Below are 23,165 nucleotides of genomic sequence, written 5' to 3'. Positions count from 1 at the left end.
AAAGTAAACTCTCTTTTTTTTTTTTTTTAATGTCTTAGTACCTTAGCATTGTTCAAGTTGCCAAGCTTAGGTAGACAAAGTGCTTTTGAAACACTATTTAAAAAAAAATATCTCTATATATATTTTATTGTCCTTTTCTAGGACTTGACTGGATGAGCAAAATCCAGAGGTCTTTGTAATTCCCATATGTTAAAAAGTAAGCTTATTTTAACACCAGGTAAATTCAATACATACATGAATGAAAAGGTCCTTCCTGTTGTTGAAGAACATTTGACTACACCATTGACATTTTGTTATAAAGGCATTCACTGTTTGACTGTTAAAATAAAGACACCATTCTCTTAGATAGCACCATGGTTTTAGAATATCCAAACAAATTCAGTGTTTTGCTGTCTATTCATTATGTTTTATACTTATCTACTTTGTTAAATAAAATCAAGAGACTAATAAGATTACAGTAAAAACTGCATGTTAAAAAGCCATAATTCCAGTATTTCAGTACACCATAGATTCAGCACCAGATGTTATTTTAAGATTCCTGCAGTTGTAATACTACAGTATTATTTTTTTAGGGTTTTTTGCTCCTGTTTCATGACTATGCAAACTTGATGACATTAAAAGTGGCCACAGATGTGCAAAACTGTAAGAAAAAAAATATCCATTTGCAGATTATCTCTTTCAGTAATGGAGCCAGTGTTTTCAAATGTAAATTCTGAAACACTTTTTTGTTTTGTTTTTCTTTTTGCATAGGATGCTTTGGTCTTGTTTCCTACGTGCCATCTGTGGCCACTTAAAAATCAGTGGAAAATAAGTGCGCTAGTGAGATTACCTCTTTTTGCTGGTGTGCTGAGGCTTTTTCCACTGATGAGTTTTGTAAAAACACTGTTTTCTTCTCCACCCTTGCCTTCCCCAAAACCTAAAGAAGAACTACTCTACTGACAAGGTGTTTTTTCAAATGAGGTAACCAACAAAGGTGTGAAGTTAGATATATCGGTTGTAAGGCCCTGTAACCCGTGTAAAGGCATATGGAGATGTAGTAACTGTGGAGTCTGTGGTGACCGACAGTGTCCTTTGTGCAAGAGACTTGATGAAGCGCACGTATGTTGGCTCTGACGGTTCATGTGGCTCAGCAGGCTCCCGCTTTGCTTTTTTGCCGTAAGATTTCTGAGGCACGTAGTCTGGACCATACTTTTCACATTCCTCTTCTTTCTCTCTTGCCTTCTCAGCCATCTTTGCCTCCCACAGCGCCAGACCATGTTTTGGCTCATTCATACTCTTGTGCTGGTAAAAGACAAGGGATATTCTGGTGGGATGGTTCCTGTTGGGATTTTTTAAGGGGGTCGTTGCGTGGAGCTCACGTTTTGCACACTCTATGAGAATTGACCCATGAGATGGAGCAACTGCCACTCCTCCAATTTCTGGATCCAGAAAGCTTTGCTCACTATCTGACCAGACTTCATCGGGATCCTCTGCTTTTTCTGGATTCAGCACATCAGTCTTATCTAAACCACCCTGGGGAGTAGTCCTATCATGGTTTTGACCTGGAAGCATGTTAGACAAGCCATTAACTGCATGCGAAATCATTTCACTATCCTTATTTTGGAGATGCAGTGAATTAGGAGGACCACTAAACATGCTTGGAGCAGAATGGTAGTCGTGTGCTAAATGTGGAGGGGGTTGCACGTGATGATGTTCACTGGTTTTACTCATGGAGGCATAGTCCATGCTCGGATTACTCAGCTTAGATTTTAACCTTGAGGCAACCTCCATAAAATGGCTGTCAGCCTCATGGGTGGAGTAAGAGGAAAAAGACCCTACATGGTGTATGTTTGGTCTAATGGTGCAATTACTGAAGGAGTCCACCTGCATATTTTGGTTTCCGTAATTCAAGTACTTGGGACCAAAACTCTGGTTATTCCCAAACCTATGCTGGTATAATGTTTGAATGGGTGGTAGACTTAGTTTAGACATATGGTCTTGGCTCTGGCAACTATACAAGTCCATGTGCTGATGCTGGGAAGGGTAGGAGCCCAGGTAAGAGGGGCAGTTGTCCATAGGTATGTTTCCATTGCATTGGTAGGGTGGATATTGGTTATTTTGACTTAGTGATCCTGAATAAGGGTTCATGGGACTGGAAGAATTCAAATAAGACCCCGCAGGCTGTGATGAGGTTGTATAGAGGTTCATGGGACTGGACCCTCCATAGGGATCTGAAGTGTATGAAGAGCCTGGGTAAGCATTGGCTGGATTAGGCAACCTTACATAGAGATTTGCAGAACCTGACCCCGAGTATGAGTTAATAGGATTTGACTGAGGGTTGTTAGGGAGAGTGCGCTGTGGATGTTGCTGCTGCTGTTGTTGTGTGGCTGGTCCTGAAAGACGTAAAAGATCTGTAGATGTGAAAAGAAAAAAAACATACAACAAACAAGCTTTTTTTTTTTTTAAAGCCCCAACAAACTGCATAGTTTATAGACTTTTCATGATACATATTTATTTATTTCGAAGAAAAGTATATCATATGATACATTAACAGAGGTTCCCTTTCTCATATCTCAAATACCATCCTTTAAGAAGTTGAATAAATACTAGGGCTACTCATCCTTTTTGGCATGTATCCAGTGAGATCAGATGCTAGTGGCAATGGGGAAAAAGAGGACAGTGCAATCTGTTCAGAGTCACATGCACAAGATCCAAAGAGTTGAATCATCAATTAAGTAGCCCATGAAACGAGCATCAAAGTGCTCACAAACAGCCGTGCACAAGGTGACCTTCTTTTCCCCAAGAATAAATAATTCTTCTCATTTATATTAATAGAACTGTCTCAAAAAAATGTCCCTAGCTTTATGCAAAAAAACAACAGTGACATTCACTGATAGAGAGAACAGTTCAGTAACAAGCGAGATTAACTGAAGATGTAAGAGCAAAACCATCATTCATTAACATGAAATGGCATCGTTTAATGGTTACAAGCCTAGCCTGGGTCATGGGACAGCTGACTTCTATTCCTAGGTATTTCAGTGACCTTCTGGGTGGCCTTGGATCTATCACTTTTTTCCTCTTTGAGAAAGCTGCTGTAACAATAAAGTAGTCATGATGAACTCCTTTGCTCAGGACTCTCAAATCTACTGAAGAAAACTGCCAGGGATCACTAAGTGAGTTTTACATTATTCCTCTACTATGGAAAAACCTGCTCTGCTTTTGGTCTTGAAGCAGAGTATAAATAGTGGTAAAGAGGTGAGGCTTGAATCCCCTCAAATTAGGAGGTTCTCTGGAACAGTGGCAGACAGTGAGTGATGTGTAGATCATTCTTTCTTTGGCAGCAGCATCACCCACTTCTTTTCACAGCTTCTAGCACTACTAGTCTTTTAAAGGTACTTTACAACGCACTGGATGGCAAGCAGAGTTTGCAGAACCACCAGATTTCTACAGGTGTGAACTATCCAACAATAAAGGATTTCTCATACAACATCTTTTTTTTGGCTTCTCCAGAGTTGACCACAATTTGGCACTCTATATTTACTTTCAAGAATTCTCTTTCCTTTTTACTTTAAAATCTTCTTGGGCTGAGAATAATGGTTTTCTTGAGACTTGTTATAAATGGCCCTAATTTCTAGGAACCTTACCACTGTTGATAAAGATCCCGATCAGATTCACGTGTTTACCTGCTAGCTGCTTTGCATGACCTGCCGCCTCAGAGTTGCCTTGCTTGTTGCGTGCTGCAGCAGACTTATCTCTTTCAGCTTTGCTAGACCCATTCTCCAAGGAGGAAAGCTTTTCTGCAGCTGCTTTCTTTGCTTCTAGCTTCCTTTGCCGACACGTCTTAACAGGCTCTGCTAACATCCTTACTTTCCGGCGAAAGGAGGTAAGGACCTGGATGCTGCCATTCCTCTTCTTCTCTTCCTGGCCTTCAGTGCTTCCGAACTCATCCACATCAGAGACTTTGTATAACGGGAGCACGTGGAGCTGTTCGTCTTCTGGTGTTTGGCCAATTTCACGATTGTCTTCTCTAGTTAGTGTGCAAACCTGTTGGAAAGGTGTGTTAGAGTAACTCTCTCAAACCAGTCTGAGACGAAGAGATCTAAAATACTAGCCTGTGCATTTTACCTTGCCCTGCCGCTGTCGGTGTTGGCATTTGGCAAGCTATTTGCAAACTGTAAGTTTCTGTGCAATTTATGCGTATCACGACAAGCCTGCAATTTAATTTCTTCCATTGCTCTGCTGGACAGTGTTAATAGAAACAGAAGGTATATATGTATCTGTTTCTTGTACTTGTGCTGAAATGAACAGTATAGTTAGGAATTAATTACCCTAATGTGAAATAAACTGTGTGATCCATTGTACTGTGGCCAGAGAGCTAAACCTGAAGATTTTTTTCACTATAATACATTAGCTAGCTACCTATTAGAAATAGCGTGGAATATAGCATACTGCCATTGTATTTCACGGTCGCTTACAATGGCAACTTCCAAGACTTTGCAAAGGAGCAAGTCACTGTAATGTTAATAATAAGATTTAAGGAAGTTACTGTTGTGTCATGCAGCATGCTCATTGTGTTAGCTCCAGCTAAAACATATTGGGAGGATCTCGGTGGAAAAAAAAGATGCTGATACAGACATATTCTGTAGCAAAATCATTGCATCAGCCAGTTTTAGGAAGAAAGCTCAGGTAGAAATACATATTGTATTGGTGGTCATTGACTTGTCAATTAAGTCAGACCCTGGAAACAGGAGAAATTTAGTTGGTATTAAAAAAGTAGATATTCTCTTTGGTCGTAATAAGAGCTGCACTGTAAATCTAGGTAGTTGCTTCAGATTACAACCATGATGATTATTCAGAACTGAAGATTATTCTTTCTCATATTTACCCCAACTGTATTGTCACAGAGAGAGTAGGTAGGGAACAGAAATAATCCAACACACATTGAAAACCTGCTTGTTTTTCTGGTATCTTCTACAGAACCTTTGCTGTACATGTTAGAGATCAGAACTGAAGAGTAAAGGGCGTATGTACAATACAAAGGATGGAAAGGCTTGCGGACTTTCTGCTCATCCCAAGCAGGAATGAAATCCACAATTTCCAAAACTCTCCTGGAAAGAAGTTATTTGTTTCCATTTTATTTTATCAGAAGATATAATCCAAAGTTGCTAGAAAAAAGCAACTGTTTCAAGAGGACAAATATAAACCATTTTGTTCCAGGAATGCTGAAACAGGCATTTCAGCCCTGCTGGGACCTTCTTTCCATTGTCTCCACGGTTTCTCTTTTACCAGTTCTATATTAAACCTTTCTTTAATACACCATCAGTCTCATTCCTTTGAATGAAAAATTGGGTAGAGGGTACTGTTAGCTCAATTACTGCTTAATGTTTCTTTTTTTAGCAATCTGCGTTATGCAAGTATAGATTTAAACAGACAGGAGATAATAAATTAAATATATGAAATTAGTGCTGGAGTAAGGAGGCTATATGCATCATTGACTTACCAGTGTACTCCCGTTCTGCATATTGTGCAAGTCTCTGTGAGCGTGAGCACAAAAATCCAGGCAGGCAGTGACTCCTGAGAATGGGCGACCTTCTTTTAAACCCAGGCGACACTCGGGTGCTCTGTGTTCGTACTCGATCTGGAAAGAGATGACAGGCATCACTGCAACCGAGCTGGATGCTCCCGTACACGGAATTGGCACTGAATGCTCTGCCGTGACAAACATGCAAGTCCCCTAACGTCTTGAAGGTGGCAACATACAGATCTTGAAGGCAAATAAAATCGAGCAATTTGATGGCAATTTTGTATCTGTACTTCATTCCTTGCTGCTTTGTTCCCTGTTACCTTCTGTCTCTGGCGTGACTGTGAAATTGGCCAAGAATACTACTTTTCCTTGCGTATTACTTCTGATTCTCTGCCAGCGGTTGGTGTTTTTACATGACAAATGCAACGCATGGTTTCAGCGTCTGGCACTGTAATAGTGGTATGTTTGTGTAAACTGGAAATATACCAAGCTATTAAGGGAAAATGGCTTTAGAAAACTGACTTCAGAATGACTTAATGAAAAATAATAATTTGCTTTTTGATTTGTAGTATTTTGGAGCACTAAACATAGATTTCATTAGCTTAAGTACAACTCTAACCCCTGACCAAAAAGAGAGATAATTCAGTCACGACAGTACTTTCTACCCATGCACTCATTATCAAGGAGCTTTACAAAGAGTTGATAACGCAACAGTAAACCTTACACAAAAAGAAAGGGTTTTGTAATGGAAGATAAAGCCTTATACAAATGACAGTTTCATATTTTACTTAGAAAATTAAAAATGAAACCACGTTTGTAAAATGCTTTGCTGAAATTCCTGAACCTTTCAAGTGAATGCAAAAAAAATCTATGCTTAATGGAACTTAATGGATCCCATTTTAAGTTAAGGTGAAATTAGAAGTTTTGCCAAGTCTTGATCACTAAAAACATGTCTAGTTTGCTCACAGACCTTTATTTTTAAAATTTGGAATATTTACTTCCCTGGAATCTGAAAATAAAAGCAGAACAAAACTTGAAACATGTAAACTTCTTTGGAATTAAACAAGAGTGGTCTGAAACGTTAGCCAGACTATAATTGTCTGATTAAAGTACACTGCTGCAACTATTCTCTGAGATGTTCTGTTGGGTCCAGTTAGAAAAACAGACCCTTTCCAATTCTAGATTTTAATCCAGTAGCAATCCAGACTTGGATTAGAATAAATCTGGGAATTTGGAATTTCTTTTCAGGATTCAAAGGGAGATTGGTTTTAGGGCTTTTTGGTTTTAGAACCTTTTACAATACCATACAAATTAAGCCTCGATCATCTCTCTTTAAAGCCACTGACAGTTGCTTGATCAGGGTTTCCCCATAAATACAAGGTCTGCATGAAACTCCTGAAATAGGCCAAGCTATACACACACCTTATTATACAAGGTAAAAACTGAAACTTGTAAAAGCAAGTATTTTCAACAAGTGTCAGGCAGGACCACAGCTTACATGGAGAGAAGTTCTTTTGCAAATTTTTGTGGGAGAAGAAAAGCAGCCCAAGCAAAGAACCACTTTATTGTTCACCACCCCCTCATTTTTTCTTCTTCCTCTTCCTTTTTTCTCTTGCAGAATGTCTCTCAGATACTTGGACAGATAACCACAGCTAGTGGGCACGTGACCGCAGTTTCCTCCATAATGAGTCTCCAAATGTTATCTGATCAGGTAAGTGAAATTGGGTAAGTCTGTACTGAATCTGCTTACCCTGTCTAGTTCCTACTAAATATGCAGTAAAGGAGTGAGGTTTACGGGAAATAAAAATGGACAGTTTTGCATTAGTTTACTGTTTCCACTACAGTTGAAAAATCTGTCTTGTGCTGGTTGCTACAGCATAATGCTGTCAACATGAAAGAAAGAAGAACTTATAGTTTGCAGCAATGCTGATAATTTGGACGCTACAAGTTCTGTGAATGTTTGTAATGGTATTGAACGTGAGCAACAAAAATGAAGGCCAATAGTTGTGTGTTTGCAAGGGGAATGTTGTCAAATTTGATGCAAATATCTGAAAGACATTTGGTACAGGAATGCAGATGAGACACCCACACTGGGAACCTCATAAAAGCTTTGAATGTGCTAGTATCTGTGAACAGTGCTTCACAGAAAATATGTGTGCACGATCCCCTCATGCAGAAAGGCTGTTGCAGGCACTTGTGTGCATACGCAGGGCTGAGTGTGTTCAAATATGAAACTTTGCTTTAAAAGCATGTTTGTAATGCCTCTTTTGGTGAAAACTAAATTAATCTGCTGCTTGAGAGAGCAGAACTGAAACTGTGGCTTCAGGACTCGAGTGCAATATGATATGCTGCCTTCTGGCACTGTTGCCAATCTCACACCATCTTCGTGGCTGTTTTGCTAGTTTGGCTGGTGAATCGTGCTCAGTCCAGAAGTTTGTGTTGTAAAGCTCAAGAGTTCTGCTGAAGTGTGAAGTCATTTTATTGTGTTGATGTAGGTGAAAAGATTAGTTCTATTTAGTGGACCAAATTCTGCTGGTTGAACTTTTGAAAGCATTTTAAATGGAATTGTTCATTTCCATTCATCTTTACCCCCATGTCAAAGGAATGCTGGCTACATAGCGGTTTGGCGCAAGGTTGAAGCATTGGGAAGTGCGGTAAAATCAGGTTATTTGCATGCCTGCTCCAATTCCTTTTTCCCTCAGCATACCTGGTTGTTATATGCATCAGGTGCAAGCTTCTTGTAGGTAGGTGCCATCAGGGTTGACAGATTCTGCAAATTGGATTCTAGTTTTTCTTCCTGTTAGGAGATGAAATAGAGTTCAATGACATTTCCATACTGTATGTATGGGATCTAAGAAGTTTGGGTCTTCACACAATTATGTTTACACTGATAGTTGTGTAAAGGCTAGACCGTTACCATTCCTGTTTAGACAATAACTGTTGTGAATCTCCTTTTAATTTTATTGTTTCACACCTTTTAATGTAATGAAGTAGTAGAGTAGTGTGATCTTTGCAAGAGGACATCACATACTATAATCTTAATTTGGTTTATATTAAGAAGAATCACATTCTTCAACACGGAGATGTTTTAGATCCAAGCGTGATGATCCTCATTATTTTCCCTACTGGAGTTTTGCAAAAATAATACTCTTCAGAAAGCTTGAGAGAAATAATATCAGAATGGTCCATCAAGTAAATCTGGCTAATTTAAGGGGTTTGCACATTGCAATGCTAGCACTTCCACACACTGAAATATCTTTTCATGCAGCCATTTAAAGTTATTTAAATACTTCAGACTTCAGAAAGTTCCCAATTCTTAAGCAATGAAGAATTATGGACGTGTCTAGTGGTTGGTGATATGGAGGTAGGAATGACCACACTTCTTTTTTTCTATAAGGAGAGGTACACACTCTCAAAATGAAGTGCTCTTTAAAAATGAACTGCTCTAATAACATACTCCAGAGTTGTTCCCCATCTTCTCAGGATGAGAATCCCAGATTCAAAACCTCGCTTATATGAAGCATTTATTTTTAATTCCAAGTGCATAAAGGACAGTGGCACACTGGAGTGGTATACTTGGTTTTAGGAGTTGTGTATTTTAGGAATTTGTGAAGAGCTGTGAAAAACCTATGGGTTTGAGAGACATGTGTTTGGTGCATTAAAAGTTTGTATCTCCTACTATGGGACTATATCCTATTTTGGGACTCCAAAACGACATTATGAAATTGTCAAAAATATCTTGCTGTGACCTTGTGGCTGCTGCCAGAACTTGGGGCTTTTGTATGGCCCATAGGTTACCATTTGTAAGTGTTACTTCTAGTTTGTATTGGTGAAGATCCTATTTGCGTTGTCTATAAACTGTGTTTGTGGGACCCAGCCCCTGGTCTGGATGCAGGCTTTGGCTGCCCCTGACTCTGTGTGGGAACAAAACTGGAGGGTAAAACCATCTTCCCTGCCCAGCTCTGGCTTCCATGGGAAGTAAATCCAGGAATGCAAGTTGGAAGAGTGCCCTGGTGGGCTCTGGCCAGGTATCCAGCTTAGAAAATTTAGGGGGTCTGGGATTGCAGGCTATGATAAAGAAGGCTTTGTGCCACGGCATGATTGAAGGAGAACTATTCTGTAATTCTTGGGGTCGTACAAGAGCAGTGGGGAGGAAAAACTGTATGTTAATTATGATGATATTCTAAATAGTGTGCTATTCTCAGCACAGGCCATAGGACGCAGAAGCACCTGGCTCTCTGATTATGTGAAAGTAACGCTTGGATTTGTGTGAGACACCAGAACACAGTGAAAGCTGTGGACCTATGCATCAATACACAAGAAAGGGACTAAATTTGCATGTGCTTGCCAAAAACCAGACTGGGCCATTGGAACCCCGCAGACACATGACTAGCCGGAGGTGCCCAGGAGTCACTGCAGTCATAACTTCAAAGGTATCTTGTGCCCAGGCTAAGGTCAATGTTTTTTTTTATTACTCTGACTCATTTTAAACAGTTGCCAGTTTGCTATAACACAGAGCCCAGTCTGGAAACATTCTGTGGGGCAGGACTCTATGTAGAATGAGTTTTCCTATCCTCTTCTTCCTATTGCCATCTCAGAGTTTCATTGTTTTGTCTCCATACAGTCTGCTCTGGTTCCCAGCTGCAATGTTAGGTGCCTTCAGTTGGTAAACCTTCCGCTCTGCCACTGGGGAATGCCTGATTGCAGGCCTAATGCAGCCATGATTATTCAGGCTGTGCCCTCTCCTCTAATTGTGAAAGCCTGCAAATATGGTTTCAAGTCTCAGGGCTTTTACGAGCTGTCAGAATTTGGACAGTCAATTCAGCTGGCTTGGTGACTGGAATCAATCAGTTTTGACTGGCAGTTATTTAATTACCCTACATGTATGCTGTTCAGGCAGGGCTCTGGCCCCTGGTCTCTTGCACTGTATCTCTATTTGCAGAGTGACAGAAAACATTTCCTTGCAAATGAGGCTCATTTTAGAAATAGACACCAACCTCTTTTGGGTCATCCCCCATCAGCTTAAACTTTCTTGGAATCTTGCTTCTGGCAAACTTACAACCATTGTAGTACATGCTCCAGGAGCAGCCAAAGGAAAATGAAGCACCACAGGTTTCAGGGTCCAGCCCTTGACATGCGCAAGTTCGTCTAAAAAGATAAGAGAATATGGCTGTTAGCAGCAGGCGGGTCACCCCGGGGCACTCCTGCAGTGGGCATCGGTGTTCGGCCAGCGTACTGGGGAATCACTGGTCTTGGATCGTCTTCCACCAGTAAATAATGAAGAAATGAAAGAGGGAGGCATATGCATCGTAACAGAAGAATTTATTGTAGCGAATAATTTCATGGTTGCAAAGCAAGGACTATGGAGTTTTTATGTTTCTGTGAGAAACCTGGTTTTGCTCGAAAGAAGATATGCTTGCCTGGTGCCTTGTTAGGTAGTGATATTGATGGTACCTGAAAGGGGCATGTGCTGACAGCACTGCAAGAATGTGGGAGCCCTCTGACAGGGGCTAAGCAATAATTCCTTAAATATGACTACCCATGAAGCCAAAGTAACATACAGGGATAGCCATGTTAATTTTGGTCTAAATGTTCTTTGCTATCAGAAAGACATGGGAAAACGATATAATGGAATTTCTTTAGAGTCAGGCTAGCTTCTGTAGGCTTACAGTATGATTTAGTGTATCTAGTTTTTATTTCAAGGTTGAGGTATCTGCTGTCCTGGCCCCTGCTGAGATCTCTTCCTTTAAATACCCTGAGATGCTTCACCACTTTGGGAAGATGTTTTTCCCTGATTTATAAGAACGTTTACTTTGCTTTTCTCACAAGGTTTGTGGGTTTTCAAACTGCCTGAAATAGCTGGAAAGGTTTTGTGTATTTCAGGGTAATAGCACGAGCGGAGGTGCCATGTCCAAGGCTGAAGGTGGGGTTGCAAGTTTGGTGAGCACACCCTTTGTTCCACTTACTCTTCGTTCAGGGCGCACCGCCGGTTCGTGAGCGTGCCGTACTTCCTCAGGGTGTCGGTGAGCTCAGAGTAGAGCTTGTCGGCCAGGCTCGTTGGGATTCCCTCCCAGACCAGGATGAGAATCACGATCACGGCTGTCTCACACGTGTGGCCCGCTCGCTCGCGCACCAAGCAGAGTAGCTTTTCCTCCTGACTGCTTCTGCGGACTACCTGCATGCACAGCAACACACACCCCCAGAGCCCCAACACAAACAATGCATTTCTTAATGTGAAGAGCAGGAGAATAGGAAAGCTCAGCATTAGTGTGTGTGTGTGTAGGTTACTTCTGTCTTCCTCCTTGCTTCTGGCAACTTGTTCCATTTTTCTCATTTACTGATAGGGGCCAGGGCTACCCTTTCTGTTTAATGAAGCTGACTCTAAGAGGCTAAGCTTGACTGATGGCTTCTAAAGCCATGGTGGTAGAAATCAGCTTTGTAAAGGTATCCCCCATGCTTTGATTCAGCAGGAATATTCTCCTGAATCTGCGCTATGGTACAAGTGGCCCAGTTTGATTAGTGTGCAAGAGGAAGTGAGCAGTGAGATGCCTCCCTGCACAGAGCTGGATGGTGGACACCTCCGCTTAGGGCAGGAGCCATGTGGGGAAAGGCAGGCAGCTAAGGGACTAAATAACTGGACATGGGAGCTCTCTCCTTTTCCCTCCCAAGCTTAAGCAGCTAAAGTTGTCATCAACCACTCAGTTTTGTGACCTGCCCTTACTACATACAAATATGACAGTGATGAGAGGAAAGCAGTAGATGTTGTTCAAATAAAAGGGTGTCCTTGCTTCTCAGTGCTTGTGCTGCTGTGGGTATTTCTGAAAAGAAGGTGCCGTCTGGCATGCATACAGACTGTAATCATGGATCAGTTTTTCCTTATCCTGTCTTTCCCCAGCCTACCCAAACCACTCAGTAATTTGTGCCAAAGTACGACAGTGTTTGCTAAGAGGGTGTCCTAATGCCTCTCTCGAACCGGGAGTGCATTTTAAAAACATCACAGTGGTGCACTTACTGGACTTATTTGTAAGCTAAAATCAAACAGCAATGAGAATGTCTGGTGTTATGAATCTTAAGTCTTAGCAAAATGGCCTTCCTTCTCAGGTTTTCCTACCTTTAAGCCTAATTTTATTCTTGCTGTTTTCCATGCAACAAGTAAACGGAATGTGAGAGACAGCGGTGGGAGCAGGCTACAGACATCCTGTGGTACTGCTGCCATTGAGCTATTTTAAGTTTCATAGTGTCAACTAACAGAAGGACGTGTCACTGCTGTCTGCTTACATGAACCATCATACTGAATTAGGTTAGTCTTAACATTTGTGGACATCACTTACCCATTTAGCAATTGGACATCCTTGAGAACTTTTGCCTTCTTTCCCAGTGTAGACAACCCTCTCAATCCTTATAGCTTTACCCTTCTGTCCAAATCTTAAACAAACAAAAATATGTACAATGAGCAGGTTCATTTGGTTCTGTGTGAACACTGAAAAGATGGAGCACATTTGCCAGACTTATCTTAAAAAATAAACACTATAAATTACAGGGAGGGGTGTGCGATGTGGTTTATCTTGCTGATTTTATTGTAGTGGTGGATTGATACGTTAATTGAGGCAAATGTCCTTAATGCATCGTGGATAAGTAAAAATTATCCATATCACATTACTATTCCCAAACCTTTTAACTATTTCTGTAGAGAATTTCTTATAGATGACATTTTGAAAAGTGGACTTGAACTTTCTCTTTTTTGGGGAGGAATTTTACATTTTTCTTTAATTTCTGGGTTAAACTTAAAGTTATTACTCTGAAATGTATATAATTAAGTTGTCATGGAACAGCTGGCATGCAGTAGTCACTCTATTCATTTTCTGTGCTTGTTTCTGGCTTAGATACAGCGTGCATCAGTTAAGTCATGATTAATTTGCATCATATCTATTTCCTTTACTTTATCATCTGCTCATAAATTGTTACTTATTTACTTCTGCCTGACTTCTATACTGAATTAGGATCACAAGGTGCCCTCAAATGATGCCGTTTGTGTGTGTCTTTTTGCAACCGAGGCTCTTGCTGAAGCATTTAATCAAGGTGATTACGCCATCAAGGCAGAATCTAGCCCCACATGCAAGTAGTGCTGTTACCCAGAGCAAATGGGATCCACTTTCCACGTCCTCTGATGGACCTGGTGGAAATATGCAGCAAATACTACAAATCCTGAATCAATAAAAAGCGACAAGACCTGTTAAGCCATTTCCAGGCATGGTCTCTGGCCAGGCCTCTCCCCGGGGCTGCTGCAGCTGGGGCTGCCCACCCGCTGAGCCCTAGGGCACACCAGGTCTCGGGTGAGGCCACGCATTAGAAACCTCAGTGTCTGCAACGTTACAGATCTGGCTACCATGTTGACTCGGCTGTGTTTCAGGGACTGGGCAAATTGTACTTCCATCACCGTTTCTTGCGCTCATTGGCGTTACCTTTTGTTTTGGTTGTTTTGTTTGTTTTTTTTAAATAACCCAAAGCGTGGGGACTAAATCACAACCTCTTTGTTCTTTGCCTGTTACCTATAGAGCAATCAAGATAGTTCCTTCCTGTTATGCAGCCATTTAATGATGCCTTGAGAACTTTTGACCTTTCATCCCTCTTGTTTTTGCACTAAAATCTCAGTGACATATTTAAGAGCAAATATTTGTATTTAAACTTCTGTCCTGTAAATGAAGTGAAAAATGCTTATTTTCAGATGTGTCATTGTGAAATTTCAGTGTCACAGGAAATTATACAAATAAAATCAAGTTGTACTACATGTGTTCTGCAGGCAACTGTTAGGTCACTTTTTCCTACTTAGGCTTGGATGTTAGTATACGTTTGTTTCTTTAATTAACCACACTAAAAAAAACATTTTTAGAACTTAACATTTTCTATCAAGTTGCTAATCTGGATTGCAGGACAACTGTGCGGATGCCGCTATAGAAACATGTAGTACATTACACACTGGAAATGAAATGGACTTTGTCTCAAAATCTTTTCAACTGTCACAAAGGAATTTGTGCCTGATGTTTGTCATGCTTGCTTTCAGGCCAAAGCTGATTGGCTTTAAAAGCAGAGCAAAACTCACTGAGCATGAAGGAGGGATTGGGAGAAGGAAGAGGTAAAAATGTATGTATCCACCATGGATTCTGCAAGAAATTTGTTCTAGTATAGCTAAAATATTAACTGCAAGTCTAAATCCAAATCCTGGTTTGTTTGGCAGTGCTGATACCTTAGAAGTCAATCTGTATTCATGTGAAGCCAGTTTAAAAGGGCTTCAATTGTGATTAGTGTCACTAACTGCACATGTGCTTGAGAGTATCTTTATAGTTAAGTGCTTTTTTTTTACTTAGGGATACAAAATTAACTAACGAGGAGGAGTTCTGGAGCTCTTCAGTCAGGGAATCGCACAGTTCATACCATAGGAACAGTTGAAAACTAGCCATTGTTCAAGAGGCTGCTGCTATACTCTGCTGAACCTGGCTGAGTAGATGCATATTATCTATAATCTCTCAGGATTTCCTTCTGCCAATGTGAAATGAAATTAAATGCAAAAAAAAAAAAAAGAAAAAAAAAGAAAAAAGGTGAGGTCAATATTAAGGGTGAAAAATTACATTCCAAAGTAAAGAAATGAAAAAAGTTTCATCTCTAATAATTGACATTATGACATGAATGACTTTCCTCTTTTCTTTATTATTTGTAAATACTAGAGAATTAACCAGTTAATGGGAGCTCTGGAGATAACAAATTGTAAGAAGCTTCTCAGGAGGGTCAGCGTTCACTCCCCCTTCACAGGAAAAAGCTGATTTATGCAGCTTACATGCACTCGCGCTGCTCACAAAGCTGAAAACAAGTATTGGGGCAAGCCCTGCACAGGAGTCACAGGGAAGGAGGTGCTAAGAAAGCGAAAGGACCTTAGGGCTTAGAGGTAATCCAAAGGGTTTAATATGCCCTAAATGGCCCGTGGTCATGCACAACTAACAGACCTTGCTAAGAAATGGTACTTCTTAGCTCAGACACAGCACTGCAATAATGCCCACTTGCATTTGGTTCTGCAACTAGCTGGAGCTTCTTTGCAGTTCTGGAGTCCAGATTTTTAAGGTATTAACAAATCAAATTCCCATCTGTCTCTGACTTACTGGGGAGCTTTTTGTTTGCTTGTTTGTTCAAAGGGGAACTGAATTCCCAGATACCTCTAAAAATCTGGCCAAAAGCTACAAGTAATGTAAAATTCACAGTGCAGAAGTAATTTTTGTGACATTTTTTAATTTCAATACCTTAGAAAGGCTGGCGGGTTTTGTGCTTGCACATATTTTAAATAGCACAGATCATGTATCCATCCTGTGCCGTTCAAAATTCCTGCTTTGGCTGGCTTTGATGTCGTAAATGTATCACGGGATGCAACATGATACAGGGATTGTCCACAATCAAGATAAGGCCGGTTTTGTGCAATACTCCGAGGAAGGGGGATGTTTTTTCACAAAACTACTTATCGATTCTTGGGCTGAAATCCTATCAAACAACTTTGTGGTACTCCTCTGGACGTGACTGAGTTAGATTTAGCCCTTTAGGGTTATACTATATACTTAGTAACTTGGGGGTGGGGTGCGGCGCGGTGGGAGTAATTTTGGAGTTTGGTAGTCTGCTCTTCATCTTCCTTCTACCTTGGCATTCTCCTACCCAGAGGGAACACCAGGTCCGTGCCTGCTTTTGCAGCCATTGCCAACCGTCTTGCTTGGCAGGCTGGTGAATACTTGTTCCTGCTTGGGTTTGCTGGCATCTGTCTCAAAGTGCGCAGCCTGTGCCAGCCAGCAGACTATTAGCCCTGTCAAATATTGTGACTCTCTGGTGAATAGCACAGTGCGTAATGTTGGCAACACTGGAGTTGCTAAGCCTACAAGTAATTACTTGATTTGCAATTGTTTATTTCTTTACGTGCAAAAGCTGGAAAAATTCTGACATCCACAAAAGGATAAATGTTAATCTGCCCTGTGCCTTTGCACTAATTACCTTTCTTCCATGATTTCTCTAATAGCTGCCACATTAGGACCGGCTCCTAGATGGGTATAGAAAGGACCTTCATCTTTTTCAATAATTTGCTCTGTTTAAAACAAAATAAAGGTTATTACTTCAAAGCTTAATTCTTTAATATTAAAAGTCACATTGCAAAGCTTACATCTAGCTCATTAGAACACTGCTGTATGGGCCTGGGGTCAGAGTTTTCAAACACTTATGTCTAAAGTATGCCCACGCAATTTGTACAAAACATGCAAAGCATGTGGCTAATCCTGCAAATAGCCGTGATACGGACTGTGTGCCTTTTGCTAGCACAAACAGTTGTTTCACATCTCGGGCTCTACACTGAAATTCAAAAGGCATTTTCCTGTTATCATTGAACAATTGTTTCTCCTTCTCCCACTTCCTCCTCTCCCAGTATCTAGAAAGGAGGATAAATGGGATAACAACGGTAAATATTGACGTTAGTGAGCTGTACGGTACTTGTTTTTCAGCAGACATGTTACAGTGTAGGAACCTACAGCTTGAGAAAGTGGCCAGTAAGGTTGCACAGAGAATTTCTGCCACCCACAGAAAGACTCTGTGAAATGAAAAAAAGCAAGTTTGCTGAAAGAAATCCTGCACAAATGCGTGTATGCTGAGAATGTGGCCTCAGTTTTCTGTGTGTAGGTAGGACCATGTCAGCGTTCATAATATATGCTATATGTTTGGTTTGATACCAGGAGGCAAGCTCCAGCAGTGAGAACGAAATGGCCAGGCTCTGCTTGGGTTCAGGAGGAGGTGATGGAGCTGTGCTGTCTTTTCAAAGGGCTGACTTTATGCTTTCTGCCATGCTAACTCCAAAAGCTGGGTGAGGTGATGCTGCTCTTGACGTACAGCCTCTGCAAACATGATGAAGGCATGCTATAAACCTGAACATGTCAATGGGGGAATGGCTTAATTTAATCTTCCTAAGGACAAGTATTGGTAGGAAAGAGCAATAAACCCTATCGATTACGCTGTGGCACTGGGTTCTTCAAAGAGGACAGGAACTAAGTTTCATGCTCCTTTATCTCCTAGAGGGTCTGCTAAGACTGAAGAATTAAAATGCAAGTGGACAATAAGCTCTTTTGCTTAGTCAGCAGTGCAGTACTGGCTAAAAAAATAGTGAGAATAATGAAATGATTGCCAGAAAAACTTCTGCCAACGACACTGGAGAAACCGTCTCAAGAAAAAAACCCCAAACAACTTCAGTGTTTTCAAAAAACCCTACATTTTGTAGGTTGTTCCTTACAAAACAACAAGGAACAGCAAGGAACCGGCTTCCAGTTTTCTTCCTGGGAGCTTTGGAAATCCACTGCCTCCTCTTTTTGTTCCCATGGATCATCTCTGAGACATAGCCCCAAGCATTCAAAAAGGCAAAAAGGTCCATTTTGCAGTTTTGGAGGAGCATTAGTTCCACTTTCCTCTTCTATAGTTGGTACAAAATCCCAGTAAGTGAAACTGTAACAATGATTTTTTTCTTTTTTTTCCCTATTTTTGGTGCTGAACCTTTTGTCTCAGCCTGAATAGTTTATCCAGTAGAGTCTGAAAGTGCCTGTTAGACCTGGCTATGTGCAGTGTCAGTGCAGTATGGAAGCTCAGGCTACGGGGCCATGCCTGTCACTCTACTTTGCTTCCCTCTGCTTTATTCTTCCAGCTTTTGGCAATCGGGTATGCCATGAAGAAACACTGAGGTCCCCCTCACTATCTTTTTGGCGCTGCTTGCGTAGCTTCTCTAGGAAACTGCTGATCACTTTAGCCTTGCAGGACACAAATGCATGAAAGGGAGGATAAACTCTTGCAACAAGTGAGGAATAATCTGTCATTCCTTCTTTGCTTAGACTTTACTGAGGGAAACTTCAGCAATTTCACTGTTAGAGCAAAAAATGGTGTAAGGATCTCAAGTTTTGAGCCCAAGACATATTTTATAAATGCTGTATCTAACCTTGATGAATACATTAGATTATAAAGTTATGACCAACTGTTTATCAGCATGTTGTCATTACATGTCTGCTGCTCAAGGAGAATGGATGTGAGGGGATACATTACTGGCCATAAGCATTCTGACTGAAAAAGCAAATAGGTAATTGCTTTACGAAATATTGAGAAAGGGCCCGTGTGTAGGGTTGGATAAGTGGAGTAGGCATAAGTGTATAAAATTGCAATTTTATAAGTCTTTACTAATTACTGTTAAAAAAAAAAAGCAAAGCCCAAAAAATCCTCCAACAAAAACACCCAGCTAACCCCGTGATCCCAACTTGAAGGCTCATTTCCTTCCTGTGAACGAGTATGTTTTTAGTACATCTCAGCACTTACCAACACAGCTGCAAGATGGGAAATCATACTGGGTTTTGGCAGGTGTGTCCAACAAATTTTTTACAGGAGTATCCAATAACTTGGAAGGTGAGTCTAAAAAATTATTGAGAACAGTTCCAGCTGTTCTTTTGGTCGGGGTTTTCTCAGCAGACGAGTTTGCTTGCTGATCTAAGGTTGGGGTCTGAGTGTCAAAATCTGCAGCACTGGTATTTCTTGATAGGATGGTAATAGGGCCTGCTGTTTCAACCTTCACATGTTTAGGTGATTTGATAGTAAAAGTCTTGTGATCAAACAGTGATTTGACCTGTATCTGTTTTAGCTGCTGTTCCATTGTCTCAATGATACTCTTTTGTTGCATGTTCTCGCAGCCAAAGTGCTGATTCTCTTGTTTAATTGTTTTTTTCCACATTTTGTTTTCCAGCTGTCCAGCTGATGGACGCATGCAGACGTTAGACTTTGTGCCAGCCTCAATTTTTATAGGCTTGCGCGCTGCACTAGGACCAATCTCGGTTTTGGGTTGCTGGTATGCTTGTTGCTCCTGTTTTTGCAAGAGATGCCACCTTAGAGCAGCATGCTTTTGAAAATCCTTAGGGATTTGGGACTGCAAGTGACAGCCTCTCTGATCTTGGGAGTGTGGGGCAGTTTGCTGGCTGTGTGGTAAGTACCGCTGAGGAATCTGTGTAGCTTGTTGGCTCGGGAGATCTTGGTTCAGACTACCGCTGTAGCATTGTGTTTGTTGGAGCGGTGGTAGCTGTATAACTGAAGCTTGTTGTGTCTGTTGCTCTTGTTCTTGAAAACAGTGATTCACATCTTGCTTTGCGGTCAAGTTATTTGAAAAATACTGCACATGTTGCAAGTCCTGCATTTTGTTGGCTCCAAAGCGTTCAATATTTGCGGCATTTTCTTTCTTCTCAGAAATCAAGTGCACGTTGTTTGGGCAGGGATGCTGCAGAGTAGCATTTGCTTTCTGAGTGTAAAGGGGAGCTTTGTTGTTCACGCTCTGTACCTGCTCTAGGCCCAGCTGAGAGTTATGCAGTGGGAATGCAGTTGATTTCATGTACTTATTCCCAGTTTGAAAACATTCATCTACTTTAAGCTGATTGAAGGGTGTCCTGTCTAGCGGCTGCTCAGCATTGCTTTGGGAGTGGGAAATGGTTTGGGGCAGGTCTTTATTTTTCATTTGCAGAGCCTGTTGCTGGTTTGGGGTTAGCTGCGGACTGCACGGCAGTTGCACCTGCTGTGCCTGTTTTTGAAGCATCTGTTGCAAAATGTGCGAATGCAAGAATTGCTCGCTTTCCCCTGGCTGGGGATTCAAGTGCTGCTGTTTCAACGGGGCCCCTAAGGGCTGTTCAGCTTGTTGTTCTGGTCTTTGCTGGAAATGGAGCTGCTGCGGAGGGTGTTGCTGCACTTGGGACTTGATTAGGGAATCCATCTTGGTAAGCTGCGGCTGCGGTGAGTGTTTCTGGAACGGCAGCTGCTGGTCAGCTGTGGGACGCGGCTGTGACTGGGAGGTCTCGCTTTTGTACAGCGGAGGAATTTGTTCCTGTTGCATTATCTTCTGGCTCTGGGGCTGTCCTGAAGGCCCCTTTAATGCATCAGGACTTCCAGCATACTGTTTTGTATAGGCTGTGTCGGCTGTGTTTGCCTGGAACTGAAGAATTGATCGCAATAATGCTTCGCTGGGCTTTTGGGAAGGCTCTCCCTGGCGGAACTGGGTGGAAACCAGTTCTATCCAGGCTGATTTTGAATAAAGTTGAGCCTGTTGCACAGGCTCTTTCATTTGGTCCTTTTCTTTGTTGGGAGGAATCTCGGGTTCTCTCTGTCCTGGGAAATGCTGATAGTGTTGCTGCAACTCACCCTCGCTTCCGCGCGCTTGCAGGTTTTGGCGGGGAGGCTCCGATGCTGGCATCATTTCTTCTGGGCGCTGCTGAATTGAGGCGGCCGCAGCAGCTTGCGGGTTGCTTTCACTGACATCTTGTTGTGACGTTTGTGCCCGCTGCGGAAGTCTCTGCTGAGGGTGAAGTTGCTCTTGGCTGAGGCCGGGACTTTCTGATATTGGTCCCTGCTGTTGCCCTTCATTCTTTATCTCCCCAGGAAGAGTTTCATCACATCTGTTGTCATAGGAATGGTGTCCTTCTTGCACCACGACGGACAGTGCACTGTTCATTTCCGGAGCAGGAGGAGTGGAGGAATCTTTGTGAAACATTGAGTTCTGTTTAAAGAAAGCACCATTTTTTTCTGCTTGCTCAGAAAACCTTTCCAGAGCGGTGCTCTGAGCTTGCAGGTTACTGCTGGAACTGAGAGAGAGGTCTTGGTTGGGAACCTGCCCTACGCTTCCACGAACAGTACTGTTTCCTACGGGTAACTGGTGTGGATCATAGCCTGGAATCTGTTGCTGTAGCTGTAGTTCTGGTTTCTGAAGCGAACAGCTACCTGGCAATACAGGTGGTTTACTGGAGTCTTCTGCATTGTAGACCTCAGTAACCACTACAGCTGGCACTTGAGGCAGCTCAGAGTTTGAGGTCTGTGGGGAAGTGATCTGCCCTGAGGTATGGGATGAATGCGTTGTCTCATAGGACAACTCATTAGTAGCCTGACTGGTAATGGCATTGATATGAGATGTGTTCTTCTGCATTGCTATGGAAACATGTTCTGGATAATATTGAGACAGTGTTTTCTCCAGGAGTTCACCATGCATGCTTTCCATGGAAGAGGCAGAAACTGTAGCACCATTAGGCATTGGCACTGCCTTGTTCTTAAGTAGTAAGACAATGTCCCTGTTATGGCAATGAACATTTTCCCGCTCCTGCTCATCCTGAATCAGGAGGTCATGAGGGTTTTCTGAACCACCACTGTTGTATCTTGTAGACTGTATCAAATCTGAAACTTCATTTTCTTGTCCTGTAAAACTCTCGGGTTTCTTCTCACTGTAACAATTGGAGACGCTTGGTTTTTCATTACTGTCCTCTGGCTCAGCTTTTTCTCCGTTTATCTCTTTGTCTTGTTTCACTTTCTTGCTCTCGTGAAGTCCATACAGAGAGGGCTCACTAAAAGTGCGTTTTATCCCACCATTTTGCATATATTTGGAATATACTTTCTTTTCTTGTAAAAGGTCGGGGCTAACGCGGTTGTTTGGACTTCCCTTCAGGTGGGGCACTCCATAGTTGCTTTTAATGAATAGCCGCTTGTGGTCTCCATTTACTTCAATTTCGGGCCTCTCTGTTGCTGGACTTCCATTCTGTAGCTTCACCGCAGACGGCTCTGCCTGGCAAACGTGAGAAGATTGCGGTATTAGAAATGGACTCAATCTATTGCCGTCAACATGGTTGGTTCTATCCTGTTCCATCTGGCCTGCTCCGGGGCCATCCACAAGGCTACCCTCTGAATGTATCTGAAAGAGAAAAGAAACGGGAGAGAATCAAAGTAAATTTTAGTTTCCATTGACGGACAGCCGATTACCAACAATTTCTGCAGCATTCAAGCACCCATTTTCCTGACCAGCTCCCACACACAACATGAGCTCGCATGCGCACCTGAGGGGTGTTTCACTATCCTATCACATTTTGCAGCCCCGTGTCTCCCTTTTTCTTGAAGGTTTGCTCTTCAAGATGAAAAGAGAGTGAAAATACAGAGTGGCTCCTTACCCCCGTTTAACACACAAGCAGATATTTTACCAAAAAAATCTCTCCTAATGGTGCAAAAAATATTCTCTGCTTTTGAATGATTTGCATAGACTCCTCTGTCGTCACTTTTTCTCCTTGGTAAGGCAGGAAGTCATGCCGAAACCGTGGCTCCCAGACTTGGTGCTGATCCCGTTATTTGATTAAGTGTGCCAAACCTCTTTTGTGTGACTTGTAGGATTACTGCCACCAAGCTTGCCAATTAGAGGGGAAAACCTCCTTTTTTCTGTCTTCAGCTGTCTGACAAGGTCTTTTAAAACTGGCATTCCTAAAGACCACGCAAGTGGCATGACACACATGTGAGACAAAGCCATGCTTGATTGCTGGCCATAGGAACTCTTACAGTTCATCAACATCTTGGTAATGCTGACAGAAACAAATCAAGAGATTTCTGAAATGTTTGATGGAAGTGGTATTTTTTCAGGTATTAATATCCTTTCAAATTTGCATACAGACATCAAGCGTGGCTTAAACTACGCATTTGGGTTTTGAACTGAGCCCCACAGCTGTGGAGCTAGGATTTTTTTCTTCTTTGTTTGGATGGAAAATCCCATTTTCTCACGTACTCTTTATATTTTATTTATAAAATGAAGTTTTTCGTTATAGAAAAAGTACTG

General features: G+C 41.8%; 1 protein-coding gene across 1 annotated transcript; it reads right to left on the bottom strand.

Moving 5' to 3' along the window:
• Nucleotides 1–741: 741 nt before the first annotated feature.
• Nucleotides 742–22,247, bottom strand: TET2 (tet methylcytosine dioxygenase 2). The gene is made up of 9 exons (XM_009816704.2): nt 18,869–22,247; nt 16,526–16,616; nt 12,835–12,928; nt 11,470–11,678; nt 10,501–10,651; nt 8,211–8,300; nt 5,480–5,617; nt 3,663–4,023; nt 742–2,390 (listed from the first exon to the last, which is right to left on the bottom strand). The coding sequence occupies exons 1-9, from the start codon at nt 22,212–22,214 to the stop codon at nt 982–984; spliced, it is 5,889 nt and encodes a 1,962-aa protein (XP_009815006.2). The 5' UTR covers nt 22,215–22,247; the 3' UTR covers nt 742–981.
• Nucleotides 22,248–23,165: the final 918 nt, after the last annotated feature.

The sequence above is a fragment of the Gavia stellata genome, chromosome 5 (assembly GCF_030936135.1).
Source record: "Gavia stellata isolate bGavSte3 chromosome 5, bGavSte3.hap2, whole genome shotgun sequence".
NCBI classification, from domain to species: Eukaryota; Metazoa; Chordata; class Aves; order Gaviiformes; family Gaviidae; genus Gavia; species Gavia stellata.
The sequence above is the reverse complement of the archived record's forward strand: the minus strand, read 5'-3'. Positions and strand labels throughout refer to the sequence as shown.